Source organism: Strix aluco, chromosome 1, assembly GCF_031877795.1.
Source record: "Strix aluco isolate bStrAlu1 chromosome 1, bStrAlu1.hap1, whole genome shotgun sequence".
In the NCBI taxonomy this organism is placed as follows: Eukaryota; Metazoa; Chordata; class Aves; order Strigiformes; family Strigidae; genus Strix; species Strix aluco.
The window spans coordinates 53,674,220-53,695,084 of record NC_133931.1 but is presented as its reverse complement, the minus strand read 5'-3'; the positions used below and the strand labels follow the sequence as shown (position 1 = coordinate 53,695,084).

The 20,865-nt window shown below is 42.9% G+C and overlaps 1 protein-coding gene across 3 annotated transcripts in view; it reads right to left on the bottom strand.

Moving 5' to 3' along the window:
* The window catches only part of SMCHD1 (structural maintenance of chromosomes flexible hinge domain containing 1), an 89,466-nt gene extending 71,101 nt beyond the window's left edge, over nucleotides 1-18,365 (bottom strand). For 2 of the 3 annotated variants that reach the window (XR_012622898.1, XM_074821325.1), the window contains exons 1-3: nucleotides 17,986-18,365; nucleotides 6,435-6,510; nucleotides 6,128-6,289 (exon numbers count right to left, since the gene is read on the bottom strand). Coding sequence is in view for 2 of the 3 variants with exons in the window: in XM_074821325.1 (XP_074677426.1) it covers nucleotides 6,128-6,289; nucleotides 6,435-6,510; nucleotides 17,986-18,165 (418 nt within the window). In the remaining variant the exon portion in view is untranslated. The remainder of the gene's footprint in view (nucleotides 1-6,127; nucleotides 6,290-6,434; nucleotides 6,511-17,985) is intronic. The other variant, XM_074821312.1, reaches the window with a different exon arrangement.
* Nucleotides 18,366-20,865: the final 2,500 nt, after the last annotated feature.

Genomic DNA, 20,865 nt, shown 5'->3' with positions numbered 1-20,865 from the left:
ATGATCACAACTCTATCTCTGCCAGTAACGCCCCTGCAGATGCAGCCCAGGATCTAATTTGCCTCTGTTGCTGCAGCAGGGCACTACTGATTCATGTTCAGCTTGCTGTCCACCAGGACCCCCAAGTCCCTTTCAGTAAGGCTCCTCCCCAGACACACAGATCCGAGCCTGTACTGGGCTCTTTGGTTATGTCATCCCAGGTGCAAGACTTTGCACTTGTCTTTGTTAAACTTCATACAGTTCTTGCTTGCCCACTCTTCTAGCCTGTCCAGGTCTCTTTAAGATGGCTCTCCCTTCTGATGTGTCTACCTCACTATCTAGTTTAGCATCATCAGCAACACTGATAAAAAACACAACAGAGAAGTACCTCAATTCTACTACTCTTGTTCTTATTTCTCTTGTACTCTCCATCATATATGGAAAAACACAGCTTTTAACAACAAATAACTTCTGAGTCCCTTGAACCCAAAATGAGAGTGGAAGAAGAAACAATACAAAACATTTGCCAATAAAAAAAAAAATCTGACAGGTAAAATTAGCAGAAGAGTCAAGCAGCTAGAGATCAGAGTAGCCTAAGATAAGATGCCAACCAACTACCCCAGCATGGCTTCAGCATCTGTAACATGTACCTCCCACTAATCCACAGTGCATTTCACTGAAACATGACACAGGACCTAGGGGTATGATTTTACAGTGTTTCATTTTCAGCAGAAATAACTATTACTGTTCAGTTTGAAAATCTATCACCAGGACACAAATACAATGATGAGGTATGATATCTGCCAGCTTCATACAGTTATATTCTCCAAGTTGACAACTCTTTGCTATGAAACCAACAATCTTACTGTAATGAAGAGGGAAGAAAAACGCTCACCATATAAAGAACAGAAAAATGTAGGTTTGACACACACAACCCACCCTGATCCAGCCACCAACCCTTATTCATCTGTACCTTTGCACCTTTCTCTCTTTTACTTATTACATCCCTTTGGTACCCTTGGTGAGTGTTTTTAATAGTTGTCCTGGATAGCTCACAACAGCTGGTTGATCTCCAAGGACTTCCTCCTCAAGGAATGAGTAGTTCACGCTACTGTGCAGGAACTCAAGTGTGGCAGAAAGCCAGAACTGATGAATAAGACTCCTGAGCAAGTTCAAATGCCTGAGGTTAAAGAGGGGATGGGCTACCTGGGAGCAATACAGAGACACTGACAAAGTGTCAAACAGACAGTCAAGGGAAGTGATTCTTCCTCTCTATCCAGTCCTTGTGAGACTGCATTCTGAGTACTGTGTCCAGCTTTAGGCTTCTCTGAAAAAGACACTGAAATACTGAATTGAGTCCAGGAGTCCTCCAGATAATCAGAGGGCTTGAGCACCAGACAGGCAAGGAGAAGCTGCTGAGGGAACTGGGATTGTTCAGACTTAATAAAGGAAGGCTAAGGGAGACCATATCGCTGTCTTATTGCTAGGAGGGTGCAGAGATGAAGCCAGACTCTTCTCAGAGGTGTACAGTGATAGAACAGGAAGCAACAGACAGAAGTTAGAACATGAAAAATTCATTAGACAAAGATGTATTTCTTCTATAATTGAATACTGGAACAGGCTGCCGAAACAGGTTGTGGAATTTTTGCTCTTTGGAGATACTCAAAACTCAACCAGACTTGTCCAGCCACCTGACCTAATTGACTTTGCTTTTGAGCAGGGGTTAGATGACATGACCTCCAGCGATCCCTTCTGACCTAAATTATTCTAGGATGCCATATAATAGTTCCACATGTCCCAAGATCACCCAACATTTTCCTGAAAAGTCCTTGGATGGCTACTGCAGGTAATGACCATACATAGGCCTTCATTTTCAATGATATCAGGTTCCACCATCAATTCAGTGTCACAAGGGAAGGAAATAGTAATTACCCTTCCTTTACAAAAGTCTTGAGCTAAGCTAGAAAGGAAGAAGCATAAATTTCAATTTAAGAAACTATGCATAGACAAGGAATGCTTAGGCTAGTTTGCACTGCTGTACCTCAGTTTTATTCATTTTATTCAAAAAGTAAAACCAAGAGCCTTAATTAAGCAGAACAGAATGTACGTGCCTGGAAAAATGAACTCCCAAGATCCATGACTGCCACAGAAAATGTGAACAAGAGATAACAGAATCCTGGAATGATTTACATCAGAAGGGACCTACAAAGATCATGTAGCACCAACCCTGCTGCCATGGGCATCTTCAACTACATAGGTTACTCAAAGCCCCGTCCAACCTGGCCTTGAACACTTCCAGGGAGGGGGCAGCCACAACTTCTCTGGGCAACCTGTTCCAGTGTCTCACCACCCTCACAGTAAAGAACTTCTCCATTATGTCCAATCTAAATCTTCCCTCTTTCAGTTTAAAACCATTACCCCATGTCCTGTTACTACAGGCACTGGTAAAAAGTCTCTCTCCATCTTTATAAGCCCCTTTTTAAAGGCTTGCTCTGAAAGGTCCATGTCTATCTTGTGCTGGGGCCCCAGAGTCCGATACAGTACTCCAGGTGGGGTCTCACAAGAGCAGTAGAGTAGGAGAATCACTTCCTTTGACCTGTTGGCCACATTACTTCTTATGCAGCCCAGGATATGATTGGGTTTCTGGGCTGCAGGTGCACACTGCTAGCTCATGTCCAATTTTTGATTGACCAGTACCCTGAAGTCTTTCTCTGCAGGGCTGCTCTCAATCCATTCAGTCCCCAGTTAGTATTGACACTGGGGATTGCTCTAACCCAGGTGCATGATCTTGGCCTTGTTGAACTTCATGAGGTTCACATGGGCTCACTTCTCAAGACTGTGAAGGTCCCTTTGGGTGGCATCCCTTCCCTAAAGTGTGTATCAACTGCACTACTCAGCTTGGTGTCATCTGCAAACTTGCTGAGCGTGCACTCAATCCCACTATGTCAGATATTGAATGGTACCAGTCCCAATACAGTAACAAGTGGTGTCCCTCAGACGTCTGATGTCCATTTGGACATTGAGCCATTGACTGTAAGTCTTTGGATGCAGTCATCCAGTCAATTTCTTACCCATTGAACAGTTCAGCCGTCAAACCCATCTCTCTCCAATTTAGCTACAAGGATGTTGTACAGGACCATATCAAAGGCCTTAAAGAAGTCAAGATAGATGACATCAGTTGCTCTTCCCTTATCCACCAACACAGTCACTCCACCGTAGAAGGCCACTGGATTAGTCAGGCACGATTTGCCCTTGGTGAAGCTATGTTGGCTGTCTCTAATGACCTCCCTGTCATCCATATGCTTTGACACGGCTTCCAGGAAGATCTGTTGCATGACCTTACTGGGCATTGAGGTGAGGCTGAGTCCTCCTTTTTAAAAATGTGTGTGATGTTTCCCTTCTTCCAGCCACTGGAGAGTCTGCCTGACTGCCACGACTTCTCAAATACAATGGAGCGCAGCTTAGTGACTACATCTGCCAGTTCTCTCTAGACCCTGGGATGCATCTCATCAGCTCTCATGGACTTGTACATTCAGGTTCCTCAGATGGTCTTGAACCTGATCTTCTCCTATGATGAGTGGGATTTCATTCCCCCAGTCCCTGCCTTTAGATTCAGAGACTCAACAGATGTGGGAAGAAGAATTACCAGTGAAAACTGAGGCAAAAAAACCCCGTTTAGAACTTCAGTCTTCTCCATGTCAGTTGTCACTAGATACCCTCCTTTCATTTATTGGGAAGGGTGGGGGTGTACAATTTCTTGTCTTTGTTTTCTAAAGTGCCCATAGAAACACTTATTATTATTCACATCCCTTGCAAAATTTAGTTCCAGCTGTGCCTTAGTTTTCCTGATCCCATCCTTACATTCCCAGACATTATCCCTTTATTATTCCCAGGATGTGTTCCCCTGCTTCCACTGCCCATGCATTTCCCTCATGTTTTAGTTTGACCAGGAGGTCCTTACTCAGTCACGCTAGTCTTCCTTCTTCCTTGACTGATTTCTTGCATGTGGGAATCAACAGTTCTTGTGCTTTAAGAAAAAAAGTCTTTAAATAGTCACCATCTCTCTTCTGTTCCTTTACACCCAAGGGCTGTTTCCCAGGGTGTCCCATCCACCACTTCCTTAAACAACTGAAAGTTCACTTTCCTAAGGTTTAGAGTTCTGACCTCACTTGTCACCTATAGCCTATATCCCTCGACATCATGAATTCACTACAGCCCAGGCTACTACCAATCTTGACCTTTCCAGTAAGTTCCTCTGTATTGGTGAACAGCGGGTCCACTAATGCATCTCCTCAGGTTAGGCTTTCTATCACCTAGAGATTAGGAAGTTATTGTCAAGAGTCTTCTAGGCTGCTTGCAGCTTGCTGTGCCACTTTTCCAGTGGGTGTCAGGGTGATTGAAGTCCCCTAACATGATCAGGGCATGCAAGTGTGATGCCTTCTGTAGCTGAAGTAAGAGTGCTTCACTGACATCCTCCCCTTGATCAGGTGGCCTGTAGTGAACATGAACCATGAGGTTTCCTTTGTTGGCCTGGTCTTCAATTTTCACTGATAAGCTCTCAACTTGTACACTGCTGTTTTTCAAAGACAGCTCTGTGCAGTCAATCCATTTTTTTTATGTAGAGTGTAAAAACCCCCCATCTTTCCTTCCTTGGCTGTCCCTCCTGGTCAGTTTATAGCCATCGATTGCAGCGTTCCAATCATGTGAGTCATCCCACCAAGTTTCAGCAATAGTAATCAGATTGTAGCTTTCCAGCTGTACAGTGGCTTCCAGCTCCTCCTCTTTGTTATCCATGCTGCATGCACTGGTATAGAGACATTTCAGTTGGACTGCTGACTGTCCTCACCTTTTTGGTTGCATCCCAATCCCCAAGTTTGGTAGTTTAAAGCGTGACTCACTAAGTCAGTCAATCTGCCAGCAATGTTTTATAGTATCTCCCAGCATACAAATTATGATCACCAGGCAAAGAAACTGGTAACAAGTTTGACATACACAAAAAGATATGACACTTCACAGGCAATTAAGCTGGGGCTCAATACCACAAAATACTGTGAATGATAAAGATGTTATGCTGTTCAGAAAGTAACTGGACAACTTCATGGAAAAGAACAGTCCATAGACATGAATTCCAAAGTCCCCGAATCACTATTGCTGCAGCTCTATACTGCCTTTCTGTTCTCCTAGTATTTCCCAGGTATCTAATACACTGGCTGCTGGTAGGAACAAAGGACAGATCTAGAGAGAATGTGTGGTCTAATACAGCAATTCCTATGCAGAAAGATACACGTATCAGTGACCAAACTATTAGTGCACTTTAAGCACAGTGTCCTCAAAACTGAACCAAAACAGTATCTTCGGCGGGGTGGGGAATCAATGAAGTGGAGAAAGAGGGAGGGGGCAAAAGGAGAATGGTACTTAAAAATACAGTTCCTATTTACAGACATTGCTGAGACTGTTTTGAAACAGAAATTGCTGTGGGGATGGTATAATGCTTGAGTATTGATGTTTGCATTTTTTTTTGTACAATTTTAAGTCAGCTGAACAGGCTAAGATGTACATACTTTAAAAGTAACCACAGCCACAGAGAGAATTTTCAGAGAAGCCATAAACAGAAATTAATTTTTTTAATAAAACAATACAAAATGCTGATTACATATTTACTATACCAGTTAGATAAAATCTAGAGCAGCATCTTTTTAAAGAAATACTTGCTCTTGGTGGTAAGTTAAGCCTTGTAGAACGACAAATAGGAGAACAGACAAAATTCTATGGTAGCTCATAGAAAAACTGTTCACCAAATTCAAACATAAAGTCTATTGCCAAGTACAGGAGACAAAAGCATGATAACACAAATGCTGACCTGTCTGGGTGACATCCACAAGATTATTATCAAGACTAAAGTCATTTTACTTCTAAAATATTAAAACTTTAAGATTTATTTGATGAGGTACCTCTGTAAATCTGGATTATTACAGGGCCATTTTGAGTAATTTTTAAAAGAAAAATTTCTATAAAGAACATAGTTAATTTTTCTTTTACAGTTAAGACTGTATTTTTTTACCAGATGTAACTAAACGTTGATGTGGTTATAAGCAATTTATATTCATATAAACATAATTCACACAAGATTATTTTGACAAGTACTTACGCAAAGGATTTTGGCCTTCGCTGGCATAGTACTCGTACATGCCACTTTTGACAAGTGTGTCATAGTGGGGCAGGAAGTCAATTCGCTCCTTGGTTGCCGAAAGCAGCATTTGATCAACTGACTGTAGCAGATACAAAGTAACTCCATCCTGAACAAGTTCTCCTGGAGCGAAGATGAAATATGAAGTATATTGAAAAAGATTTGTACTTCCAGTTAATTACTGCACGTCACAGAGTATAACAATCATCATGCGGTCTTTACAATCAATAGAAGAAATAGCTGTATTTTTGTCATCTAAGCTACTTACTGAAGTTATCTTCTGTAATTTCCTTCCTGTTTGTTGTGGTGATAACAAAGTTTTCATCAGTAGCTATGCCAAATGCCTAGAAAAAATTGGAGGTTATTTATTATAACTAAGTACTCCATAAAGTAAATAAATTTTAAAAAAATAGTGTTCTATATACTTTGCCACAAACTACAGAGAAGTGACCAAATATTTTCCTCATATTAACTCATAACACAGTTTAATTCCAGAACTTAACTTCATTTGCTTTCTCAACTTAGCCACAACTGTCTGTACTAGAGTAGTTTTCTTTTTCACCTGCTTAAAATATGTTCTAGTGAGCAACAGGAATTTTAAGAAAGAGGAACTGTCTTATGGGTATACCTTCAGGGCTGAGGAATGAGACTGAACAGCTCTATTTCACACTACACAACTACAACAATAGTCATGATCTAGAGGGTGTCCCTTATTTAATTACACTCTTTTGAGACATTAAACCAACCAAATATTTCTTAATATTGGATATACATTAAAGTCTTTGTTCTTCAATTATATCATACACTTAAAAAAACAATGAAAATTTCTTTTACAAAATTCTTTACCATTAAAACATTGAAGTATATTCTTCTGAACCTAAACACTCTTTGCCACTTTGCTGCCTCCAACTTTTGAACATGTTTCTGTAGCTTTGGATGCTTTCTACATACATTTATATGCCTCTACATCTGCCCTCATTTTCACACCCTGATGTCCGACTCTTTCTCAAAATAATAAAATAAATATCTGTATTTTCTTCTGCCTTTTCAGGTGTCTCAAACTCAAGTAAAAGTCAACTCTGGTTTTATTTAACTATCAACCCCTTCAGTCCTGCAGCCACGCCTCTGACAGGTGTTTTCTGCACTTTTAGCCAGATTCTTCCCTGAAGCTCTTGCATTCCCTAGCTTGCCCTAATCATTTCCCATACCTCTTTCTTCCCATCTCTAGTACTCAAGAGCCACAAAAATATTTTTAAAACACTGCTTAAGGTTTCATTAGAAGTCTGCTTTCCATCTTTCAGTTATCTTCTCCCTAGTTATGGTAGTTAAAGTATGTTAAAGACACAGTTAGTGTCCATCAGCAAAATTGTCAAATTTCTCATAGCACTTGGTGCAAGTGAAACAAATGGAAATGACATGAAGAGATTAATGTTCAGATTTAAGAGCCTGGAGAAATTATTACTTTTTAAATCTTATACATTCAGACCACTTCAATTTAATTTCTCACATTACACAAATTTCCACATAGCAAACCTGTGCAGGAAAAAAAAAAAAAATTGCTCCGAGAAAGGAAAATAAGCAATAAAAAAAAAATATAGAGATACTATAACATCCTACTTTGCCATTTGAGTTTAATGGTTAATACAGAATAACTGAACTGGAGAGTTTTACATGTGAAAGCACAGATAAGCATCTTTTCCCTCCAGGTATAATTACAGCTTCCCTGTTTTCTTTACCTCCCAAAAGCTCTTCCACTCTCAAAACCTTATGAAGAGTGCAGTATTAACTTTAAGGCAGCAAGAAGTTAGGATAATGCAGTGCATGCACAAGACAGCTGCCTGCTAACTGAGCAGGGGCAGCCTCCTCCTTCTGGTCCTCTCCCCCATTCCATGGGTGAGCCTCAGCTAAGCCAAGTGCAACAGCCTGAGTTTCCTGGGTGAACCCAGCACTACTGTATCTACTGGCAACAGGTCCCTTCTGCTTCCCTCCAAATGGCTGTCATTTCGAGATAAGCTACTAGGCAGATTCATGGACCAAGTTTGGCAGTCCTACCTGCAGATAACCTGTTTTTCTGGTTCATGCCAGAATTTAAGAGGCCACATTTTTTGTAAACTTTGGCCAACTTAGAAAATTTCTCAGTTTCAAACTGGATATAAATATAAGACCTACTTGTTTTACTTCCTCCTTCCCTCTGTCCTACACTCTGTTATCCCAGACCCTGTCTCTTCCTCCTAATGCCAGGTAGCAGTGAGGTGGCTGCACAGTTGTCCCATTATGTGGATGTGGTCTCCAGGAAGATGAGCCGGCCATCCCTGAATAAAAGTGAACCTACTAGGTAATTTACTTGAACAGTTGATGATGTTTCATTTGATTCTGATAAACAATGTTTGGTCAAATGTTTCATTTCTCACTAAGATTCTCGCATGTAATAGACACCATGGCATCTTTTGTTGACTTGATACAAAGTTCAGGTTTCACTGCTGAGCCCCTTTCAGCCTAGCATTGTGCCGTTTTTCAAAGAAGCACTGAAGATGTACTCGATTCTTGACTTCAGAAGATTCACATGACAACCTAGCAGTATGTTCAGATTATATATCTGTTGGTTATTCTTTTGCAAATTGTCCAAATGTACAATCATGACATAGCTTTTGATGTCATCAAAATCTTGACGAGTACAATAGAATCACTACACTCAGAAATGCCTCTGTACATTCACAATGAAAGCATGTTTGGAGGTTATTATGTTAAAACAGCTAAGCAGAAAGCTTTTATGTTTTCTGATACAAAAGAAGAGACTTTTGTGAAAAAGGAGACAAATTCCAAATTAATCCACAATCTAGGGGGGAAAAAAAAGTAGTAATTGTGTGTTCTCTAAAAAGAGAGGTAGATGTGCGAAGAGACAAGGACTCCTACACTATTGGTTACATAGGATCACTACATGCAAATGCAAAAGTCAAAATGTTACAAAGATAAACAGTTAAATGCATACAAATGAGAAAAAAGCCACCTAGAACTTATAAAGTATAAAAAATTATAACAATGAACCAGATTTTGAATATTCTGGGAAAACAACCATAGCTGTTCACTAAGAGCCATTTAAATTGTTTGCTAAGCCACACTTGGAGGTGTACCGAGTGTACACCTCAGGATTTTGATGCCAGAGAGATATAGGGGTGACCAGTGCGGGAGGAGGCTATGAATTGCCCTGAGTTAGTCACAGCCAGTGCCAGATGGCTCTCAAACTGAGGGAAACCACCCACTGTGCACCAAAATTTCAACCAGAAAAGCACATGGTGTTTCTGTTCAAACATAATGGCAAAGAAATAGAGGAGACAATCAAGAAGCAACAGAGGAGATGCATCAGAGGAGACATTGCTAGGGACACCACTGGAGACACACTGAAAGGAGGTGCTCTAAGCCAGAGCAGGGATGGCTCCAAAGGTGCTGGGGCCCATGGCGGATCCATGTCAGGGCAGGGAGTCTCCCCTCTCTGTTCTACTACTCCCACAGGGCTGTGGCCTGTAGACAACCCACCAGAGCAGAAGAAAACCAGTGAAGAGCATGGAGGAGGAGCAGCAACAGAAGGAAACCCTGCACATGGCCCTAACCTCTCACACAGCTTGTTGCCTCACAGAAGGAATTCGGATTGACCGAGCGTTGTGCATGGGGAAAACAAGGGAAGATTAGACTAGGAATGGAGGAAGAGAGGTGTATGACAGAAGATGAGCTTGGGGAAAAAGAAGGAAAGGCATTTCCTTAAGTGTTTGTTTAATTGACCCCCCAATCAATAATCAAATGTTTGTGTTAATTGGCAACATGTTAAAATAAGAAAAATTCCCTGAGATGAGCCTGTTTTGCCTGCAGCGGAATGTCAGTCATTATACCTATGAAATGATAAGTGAGCCAAAAAGCTGTCTTTGTTCAAACAAAAGAAATGCATTCTTTATAAACTGGAGGCTCAGTCTGGAGCACTGCCTATGTTTCATGATAAATAAATAAAGCTAACAGCTCCCAATTTGTTGGGGGATGATTATGACATAAGATTAACATAATGCTAAAAGGTTTGAAACAGCCAAACGAATGCCAAATGCCCAAGGAACTTTCAACAGAGCAATTTACAGGTACGATATATGTGTGAATGAATTGTGATCTCTCTAACCCTTAAATCTGAATCAGAGAGGCAAAGTTCAATTTATAAACTTGCTTCAGTCACAGGTTTTCTTTATAAACAAAAAAAATTTTGAAACACAAGCCCACAAATCACAGACAACTCCTCAGCAGCTAAGACTCCTTCAAACAGGCCTCAAGTTTTTTTTCTCTTTCACATATTAACACATAAACACCAAAGCAAATTTTGATGCTATTTGATCTGAACGTTCACTGTGAGGTTTACCTGGCTTCTAGACCAACTAGAACATTTAACATGAAGTCAACATAGATTTCGCCTCTAGATTTACCATCTGCCTTGGAAAGGATGTTCAACAACCAAATGTTCAACTTTGTGTTTATACCATCACAGCATGCAGTAACATGGATAGGCTTGAAGTGGTAAGTGAAGGAGAAATAACACACTGTAAGCACAGAATCATTGGTCTGCTTCCAGTGGTCCTCCAGTCTATTACCATAAACCAATCATTTCTGGTGCCGACTTTTCAAACTAAAGGAATGGAACAGTCTCACACATGACAGACATAAAACGGCAAAACCGAAACTACAATATCTTTAGAGACACCTTTAACCCCTTGCAATACAAACTTTTCCAATATAAACAACTGTTTCCTACAATAAGCAACTTCCATATCTTTAAAGTGCTCTGTCTTGTCCTACAGTAACTGTTCCCAGCAGGCAGATGCATGAGAATGATGTGAAGAACTGGCCTCTGCGCTTGGCAATGTAGCCAAGGGGTAACAGAGACATAACAGCCATGCAGCCACCTTCCACGTGGCATCTAGGCCAGAAATAATTTTCTGGCTAGTAGAATTGTATTGTCAATGCAAACCTCTTAAAGGGGACCTGAACTGTATAAATTAAACGTAAAGAGATCTGGCAATGGCATTTTCCATGCTGTCCTTCACAGCTACTGATTTTCACAAAAAAGTTACCTACATAGCTCAGCTACCTAAGGTGATAAAAAGCAATACGGCTTTATTTTGAGTATTTCACATTGATCCAGCTGCTCCTTTGCAGGAACTTGTTCAGGAATCTAAAAAAGGAAACTAAATGCCACATCCAAACTCTGAGAGGCCTGCTGCCTTGTGTAACTTTGCATGTGATTAACTGCATGTCCCATGCTATTTGTCAATTTGTCACCTGAAAGATGTATGTTTATCAGTTAGCTATCCTGCTTTATCCTACAGTAAAGGGAATTATCAGTCCAAATTGAGAGAAATCTCTTAGATCAACAAATGGATGAAACTACAAAACGCATTTAAGGAAAAGGATTTTCAAACCAAGAACTGTCTTTCGGTAGTGCTTATGGATACTGAGATATTTGCATCATCTCTCTCAATTATTCATACAGATTAGCAAATAGAAAAACTAAAATGTAAACAAATTAAGTGGCAACAAAGACTTTGCTGGAGGTAACTGAGAACTCTATGTAGCTCATAAGAGTGCTAATCAGATAAACTTTTCCAGTCCACTGTCAGGTCAGCTGGTCTCCTGACAACCTGGCCAGGATCTAGTAGCAAGGATCTGGTACTGAGCACTCATGGTAGCAGAGCATGTATGATAACAATCATCTTTAATCATAATCTGAATGAGCTTGCCTAATGTCAGGACACAAACATATATAATCTTTGGACACCAACAGAAAGTGGATCCAAAAGTCTCTAAAAAGCAGTTGCATTCAAAAAAGGAGAAATTATTTCTAAGGATTTCTTGGAGCTCAAAGCAAAGAGTGTCTATTACACAAATATAGGATCGTCCAGTAACCCACATCTTCTGGGCTGATGGTCACTAGAGACAACCTACAGATAAAAACCAGCAGTGAACACTAGTATTCTGAAAGATTTCCCAACCATCCTTTATTGATGGAGTCACCTCCATCTAAAGAGCAAATTACAGAAGACAACATTTGCAGAACTTGAAGTGCGTTGTCCTCTGTCTACTTAAACGTTTCACTACTTTCAGAAGTTCAATTGATACACTTCTAAATACTTAAAAAGATATCAATGAAAGGTGTTAAGAAGTGAACAGATGGTTCAACCAAAACACTAAGAACATTGCGACATACCACAATATCCAGTAATAGAAGAAGTTCTTATGTGGTATCTTAAAGAAAACCTTTATCATAATTTGGGTGGAAAAACAGAGAAAAAGAAGAGAGGGAAATTGCATGACAGAAGCTCTCTACAGAAGCCACATACATAAATCAAAGAAATTTTGTCCAAAACAATGAGCTAACTCAGACATCTTTTCAAGATTTGCAAGCTTTAACAAGTGGAAAGAAGCTGGGGACCCCAGAATTTATGCAAAGATCACACTGTGCCTACTAGACTTATTCAGAGTCTAGACAAATATAGTAACTTTCACCAGACCTTCACAAGTCATTGTGTCTAAAAGCACAGTCACAAAAATTAATAAGTGCAGCTATCAGCCAAAATTTTGACATCAACTCCATACAGCTTCCACCATGAACATATTTTGTATGGCATCACTTGTTAAAGTAACAAGAATTCGGAAGCCACTCTTCAGAAACAGAAAATATTTGATCACATCCAAGAACTTCTACCTGGATAACTAATGCTAAAGGAATGCAGATACTCTGCATCTGACTGCATCTCCCAGCACTCCAATTTGAGCAGGAACTGAAAAAACCACATGGCTTTCCAAATCAGTCAACACATAGTAAGGTAGTATTTAAGTGCACAAAGGTATGCAGACTGCATCCTTCCTCCCACTGAAATGTGTCAGTAACGAAGACGCTGTAACACAAACATTTCAGTGAAGCCTGAAATACAGTATGATAGTTTTGGAAAAAACTCACAATATTGTTGCATCCTATACATACCTTACAGTACCTCCAACAGCTTCTTTAAAAAATCAGGGAAAAACCTGTTTCATGTATGCACAGCATGTTTAAAATAGATCTATTTTTAGTTTCTGGCTATACAGAATCTTGAAAAGTAAGTAAGCGAACATAGGTTTTATAATACAAAAATGTAATTATTGCAAGATGGAATGATTTTATCAAGAACGGAAGTACTTTTGTTAAGCAAATTTATCAGAGCAGTATCTCAGTTCATAATCCAAATACCTCTTAAATACATTTAAGAGTTACCCTCTGGTGATACAAACAGCAGTAGTTGCTAACATTTCTTCATTGATCACAAACAATTTCATTATACATTATTTATTAGGCACTGGCAAGCAAATATTCACACACACAAAATGAAGTTACACTTATTTCTTGAGTTTTCACCACAGCTATGCTGCTTCTCCATACTCCCTCTTAATGAACATCCTTTCTTGCCTTTTAGTTTATTGATACACTGGAATTTATTTTGGTGGACCAGCAAAATAATGTTTAAATAGCAGGTAGGCTGTTAGAATATAATGGGAAGCTCAACAAAAGATGTGACAAAAAAGATTAAGACCAAAATATTTTGTTTTATTGTGAAGTCTGAATTTTGAATATTTAGTTAAATTACAGATATTTATTTTTTATGCAGATAACAGATCTATACTTCCTATATATATTTCTTCAAACAAGGAGGTCACAGTGATGATGGAAAGTTTCAAAAGAATTAAAAAAAGCATTTACAGATGTGTTCAGTTCCTATTTAAGTAGTAACATTAATTTTAGTACCATTTGCTCTCTTCAGACTGGTACTTCACCTGTCAAAAACCTCTTCACACTTAGCAAAACTTCTGGGCAGTTTTCAGCACAGATACCTTTCTGCTTTAAAAGGAGCATGACCTCTGTAAATGCCTGGAAGGATTCCTGCCTGCTTAGCAACAAACTGAAGTGCCCCAGCTTCACTGTGTACCCGGAAAACGTGAGCAAGGGATCTAGGATTAGCTGCCAATAAAGCTTAGCTCCATTCTGCTCATTGCAGGTAAATACGTCCCAATTATATTCTAAACATCAGGGACAAGCAGTGGGGCATATACCTAACAGAAGACAACAGGAAGGTGTACAAGCACTGGTACTCCCAAGAAAAGGTAAAACTGCGTATTTAATTCACTTATTCACCTTAAAACTTCATGGTTCTGGTGCCTGAAACTACATGACTGCTCCACATATGCTTGCCAGTGCTCAAATGGAATAATCAAGCTAACAGATCATTTTTAATTAAGAGGTTTCCGCTCTAGGATTGAACACTGCAAGGAAGAATGCAGACTATATATGCTCCAACTTCTTTTGTAAGATTTTTTTTTTAAATCTTTGACACACACACACTCAGAAGGAGAGGCTAACTTATCAGTATAGAAAGCCACATCCAATCACACTGCCATGCACTAACTTGTTGTTAGGGGACAGCAAAAGAAAATCATAAGGTGACAACAAATATTTGCTTAAAAAAATAAAAGTTTCAAAAATTAATAAAGATAATTAATAATAATGACTATTTTATATGATGACAGAAAGGACAGGAATTGGCTCCTAAATCAACCTCTCAGTGGCTGAATCTTTTGTCTCAAGAATCAGTTATTTTGCTACACAAGCAGAGAGATTATTTTCCTGTATTACAAAAAACCGTAAGTCTCAGAAGTAGCAGCCTAAGACCATGCCTTCAGGCATTCAAGTATTTTCAACTCAGAATCACCATATACTGCGATCAGGTTTAATTTAATTATTTTTTCAAGATTTACATTCTCCCTTAATTCCTACATATCCAGTTATATCCAAAGGAATTCTCTTATGCAGAAATAATTCCAACAGCTTAATATTTCTTTATTTAATGACAGACATTATCACCCCCACAGCCCAGTTGGCAGACTGTAAAGTGTATGTGCACCCTCACTGCTGCATAGCATCATCCAGTCGCATGACAAACTGCCAGTGAAAGTCGATTTAAAGCTGAGCCTTTACTGAGGTTGAGCCACCGGACGAGATACCCGTGGAAACAACACTGCTAGCTATGCAGCATTTGCCTGATCACTCACTCAGATGGTCTCTAATAGCTTTCCTTGGAGAAAAGCGAGTACAACATTCCCCTTTGTCCTTGTCTCAACAATTCAAAACTTGCTTATCAAAAGAATATTTCTTCCTGAACTTTCACCACTTCCCTGACACGTTTTCAGCACCATGAAGTGGGGAAAGTCTGTCCCAATCAGGTGAACCCATTCATCACCTTTTCCCTCAAAGCAGTTAGTTGCAACTTTCAAGATGACAGAAATCCAGCATTTTGGAGTACAGCACCCTCAGAAACACAAACTGCGCAGAACTCCCAGAGGCACTGAGATGCCAGAACATTCTTGCAGAAGCCTAACGAGAACCCGTACACTGTTGGCATAGGAGACATCAGATGTCAAGCTTCCTGGACCCCAGCCTGCCCAGTTTTCACTGTACCAGCATTTACTGGTCACACCAAGCCATCTCAGCATGCTTTCAGAGTTAGATGTCCCATATTTAAGGCAACAAAAGCTCCAAGGTGCAAAGAGTCACCACACTGAAATTAGCTGTGACAGAGGCATCCCTGACTGAATTCACAGACAGTCAACACGTTATTGGAGAAGGCCTTTCTCTAAGGGAAAGATCATTTGAGGTTCTTGTTGTACAAGTTTATAAGAGCACTGACTACTATCCTTAACGCCCCAAAACAGCCACCAGGATTGGTGATAAGGATTATGGTGTTGACACAGTAAAAAATGATACTTGAAAATTGTACTTTCACAGGCACCAAATCCAAACACACCAAGTTCTGCTTTGCAGCACCAGACTTTTCAAACACTATGTTGCACACCTGAGCAGTCCGCCTAATGGCATTGAAGTACTGACTCCACAATGTCAATGTGTTTTTGAGATAAGAAAACCCTGAAGCTGTTTGTACCCAGGATTTGTCATCTCCTCTGATGATGGCTTTTTTCTGTATAAGACTGCAAATACAAAGCTCTGTGAATTACTGAACATCATGAGGATGCATGGAAGCAGAAGTCACTGGAGTGTAGAGCGCATATAAAAAAAGCTATGAAAAGAAAGACTCTGTTGTTTGTAACAAGTTGCAAATTAGTGTTAACCTCAGCCCGCCAATTTATTACAAAAAATAAGAAAAAAGATGGGTTAATCATCACGTTTGCCACGAATACCAAAAATATGAAGTATCCTTGAAATTCATCTGCTAGGTACTGTTGAGATGGGATCCATTATGATGACTCTTGGAGGAGATCACGTAATACTTACAGGAGATATGAACCCTATAATGATGCTCCACTAAGGAGGCCATGAATCCACCCCACTATACAATGTAATTTGAGAAGTTACACAAAGTGTACAGATTTCTTTATTCCATTCAGTTACTTGTTTCTTTCAGTCTTGTGAACTTTAGGGGCTCTGACCAGGTCAGGGGATGTGCCAACACTCCACAGCCAAGTTAGTGCTGAGTAGTAGGACCTTAGGTAATAGCACAGATTCGGTACCTCTAACAGAATATAAATATGCCATTTTGAACAGCGAAGTAGAACTGTGCAAGGAGGAAGTAGTCAAGTGTGACAGCTATTCCTGCTGCCCTTGATAACCCAGAGCTTCCATCGCAGTAGGAAACCATTATCTTAAACACTGTCCAGGCATAGGACAAACAAAGCAATTTCCCCCAAGAATTTATATCCTAGAGAACACAGTGCAAATTGCACTGGATAAAGAAACTAAACCAGAATGTTTTATCAGACTAAATTAGTGCACAAATTACAGCTAACTTTCCTGTACGCTTCACAATATAAAACATAGGTGGGCAGCTAACAGGTTCATGGCATTTATTCCTCCCTCAGGAAACGAAACTGACAGTAAATGGGCGTTGCCTACTGGTCTCACCAGCAAACCAAAGTAAACAGCCCGTACGTGGAAAGAAATCTCCACCTCCAAGAGATCTGAAGGCAGAAGTCAGTTTTTATTTTGCATAACGAAAGGAAAGAGAACTGAAAGAATACACGAGAGAGCGAAGCACCACGCAGGCAAAGTACCGAAATGGCAGCCACCACCGCGCGCTGCGGAGAGGCGGTCACCGGCCTCAAGGCGGGAAACCACCGGCCCTTCACGCCGACACCTTGGACAGCAGAAACGCCGCCGGCCCGGCTCGGCGAGCGCCGCGCCCCAGGACGCCGCCCCCCGGCCGCCGCCGCCGGTTCCCCGCGCGGGGGAGCTCCCGGGCCGCCCGCTTCCCCTCCGTCCGCCGCCAGGGGCTGCTCCCGCCGCGCCGCCGGCCGCCCCGGACGGGCGTTTTTAGCGTGGCAGGCCCGGTGCCCGGGGGAAGGGGACGCCCACGGAGCGGGACCGGACTCCCCCGGACGCCCGCCCAACCTGTCCCGGCAACAAAGTTTGGGGGGAGCAGGTCGGCGCGGCGGCTGGCGCCCCGCCGGGCGGCCGGAGGACACCGCTCGCCCCACGCCCCCCCCCGCCGCTCAGCGGCCACCGGCTGGGCGCGCGCCGCTGGGGCCGCCCCCCCCTCGCGCCTGCCCTCGCACGTGGGGCTGCGGCACGTGCCGGCCACCCCCCACCCCCTCCCCCCGCGCCGCGAGGCCCGGCCGCGCGCGCGGGCGGAACGGCGGTGGCACGCGGGGCCCCCTCGGCCGCGCCTGCCCCCCCCTGCCGGAGGGGCATGAACGCCGCGGCTGGCCCCGCCGCCGCGCTCTCCCTCCCCCTCCCCGGCCCCCGGTACCTGGCAGACGGCGCTGCGGAAGCCGCGGTAGTTGTCCTTGCCGTAGCTGAGCACTTTCTCGTCCGGATCCGCCTGCTCCCGGCGGCGGTCAAAGAGAAAGACAGTGCGGTCCCCGCTGCCGCGAGGCGTCAGCAGCACCGGCCTGCGACCTCCACGGCTTCCTCCCGCCGCCGCTGCCATGTTGGGAAGCTGAGGAGACGGAAACCGTCCCGCCGCGATGGCGGCAGCGGCAGCAACGGCGGTATCTGTTGCCTGGCCCGCGAGCTCCCCCGCCTGGCGCTTCCCCGGAAGCCCCAGCCGGGGAAGGAGGAGGAGCCAGGCGGGAGGTTGGGGCAGCAGCGCCGCGGAGGCCCCGAAGGGGAGGGGGGCGGCGGTGGCGCCGCTGGGGGCGGGGCGGCGAGCGGCCTGGAAGCGAAAGCGAATCTCGGCGCTGCGACCTCGGAACGGGTTTACGCCCGTTGCTCCGCCGCCCTGCCGCCGGGAGGGGCGGGGCGGGGCGTAGGCGGCGGGGCCGCGTGCTCCGCCCGGCTGCCGGAGCTGCTCTGGCGGTTGAGGCGCCCGAGGCCGCCGCTCGCCGCCTCTCCCGCGGGGGGCGGGGGCGGGGGCGGGGTCGTGGCGGCGAGGGGCCCGCGCCGTGGGCACGGCCGCCGCGGTCTCCCGCCGCCTGGCGGACACAGGCCCGACCCGACCCGACCCGGCCCGGCCCGGCCCGGCCCGGCCCGGCCCGTCGGTTGTAGCGGTGGAGTTAGGGAGAGGCTCGTCCCTGGGGCTGGCGCGGCAGAGTCCGGCTGCAGTCAGGTGGCGTGAAGGCCTAGTTGGCCAGCCTCGATGTAAATGGAGATCCATAAGCTGTTGTTTATTCTGTTTAATGCTTGAAACACTTTTATCCTCTGAAGGGAAGAGTTGGTGTGTTGCCTACAGTCTTAAAAATCGCATTTCAATTGAAACCACTGTAAAGCTTTTGAGTTTTGTATATGCAGAACCTGAATGACTTCTGCATCATACCATTATAGAAGAATGGTGGAACTAGAGTAGCTGGAAAACTGCAGCTGAATAATAACGGAAATAATTCAAGTAAGAAAAACAGTCTTCACAGTCTTTAAGCAAAACATACTTGTCAGGAAACTCTCAGGATCTTTTATCATTCATTGTAGGGTAAACTAATAGGTTTTCCTCCTGTTGTAAACAATAAGGACATAGTTGGGATACACTTTATAAATGAGCTTAGAGAAAAATTCAGTAATCACAATTTATGTATTCGTGTTTCTGGAAGGGGCAGCTTACACTTCTGATGAGGTTAAGTCTGAATGTGTTCTGAGTTTTGTGTGTTCTCGTATTTGCGGTTCATGCTTTCATGCTGCATGTTGTTCTTATGTTCTGAGTTTATGTATAGCCTTTCAGTACTGTCAGTTGAGCATAACACAAGTTACCTAAGTATTTGCTGTCATTTCTGAGAGAAGTCTCTGGTCTAAGAATACACAGATGTTCTAAGTGCAATCATTATTATTTGTAGTCAGTCTTTAATTTGAGGGTGATATTTTCATTGTCTGATACAACTGCTTGTACGGATTGAGCTCTAGAAGATACATGGCTGGACATTTGACTTTCAGGCCCTCTAAAAAGATTATGTTGTGCCCCCCCCACCTGTAAATTAATTACTTTCAAGCTTTCTTGAACAAAGTTGCATGTTCACTGATCTCATTTAGCAGTGTTCAAGGGGTATGTAGGCTGTTGTGGTGGTTTGATCTTGGCTAAATGCCAAGTACCCACCAAGTCACTCTATCACTTCCCCCCTTCCCCTTTTTTTTTTTCTCAACAGGGCAAAGAGGGGAAAGAAGATAGGAAAAAAACCCCAACCCTTGTGGGTAAAACAAAAGCAGTTTTAATATAAGCAAAGCAAAGCAAAGATCCGCGCGCGGAAGCAAAAAAAAAGAAAACAGATTTATTCTCTACTTCCCATGAACAGGCGATGTCAGGCCTTCTCAGGAAGCAGGGCTCCAATACGCGTAGTGGTTGCCTCGGAGGACCAAGGGTGACCCCACCCCCTTCCTCCTTTCTCCCAGCTTTATACTGAGCAGACGTCATATGGTATGGAATATCCCTTTGGTCAGTTCGGGTCAGCTGTCCTGGTTGTGTCCCCTCCCAAGATCTTGCCCACCCCGTCCCACTGTGGGGGGGGGAAATGTCAGAAAGAGCCTTGGTGCTGTGTAAGCACTACTCAGCAGTAGCCACACCACCAGTGTGCTATCAACACCCTGCCAGCTCCCAACATAAAACACAGCACCATGAGGGCTGCTACAGGGGAAAACCAATTCCGGCTCACCGAGACCCAGTATAGCTGTGTAGTCTTCTTAGGATAGGAACAAGAACTGCAAGAGAAAACTGAAGGAACAGAGTCTTCCTTCTACGTGCTCTGTCCTGCTTGTCTAGAAAATGTACAAACAGGAATGCTCAGAAAACTGCAGCTGCTAAAGGACTCTTAGCTTTGAAAGGAAAGGATTGTGGCGACAGAAAAAAACCCCGTCATGCAAGAACTGAGGTTCATGCAGTTACAGTACAAGAAAGCAAATTGCATAGTGGAAATGAGCACTGCGGAGTTTTGCGAGAACAAAGAGCATTTGTGCTACCCAGTTAAGAGAGGAAGGGTCTCTTGAGAATTTTTATATAGGATGTGACTCAGAGCCCCTCAAAACGATGACTTGATGACAAACCTCATTACTTTATGAGTTCGTTAAACAGAATTTTGGTTTTCAGCATACTTGTAAAATATTTCTAGACTTGAGATAGCACTTCCATTTTAGAATACTAACTACTTTGAGGAAAAAAAAAAGGTGATTTAATCTAGTTTCAAAATTAATATGCCAATGCAGAGAAGGATGG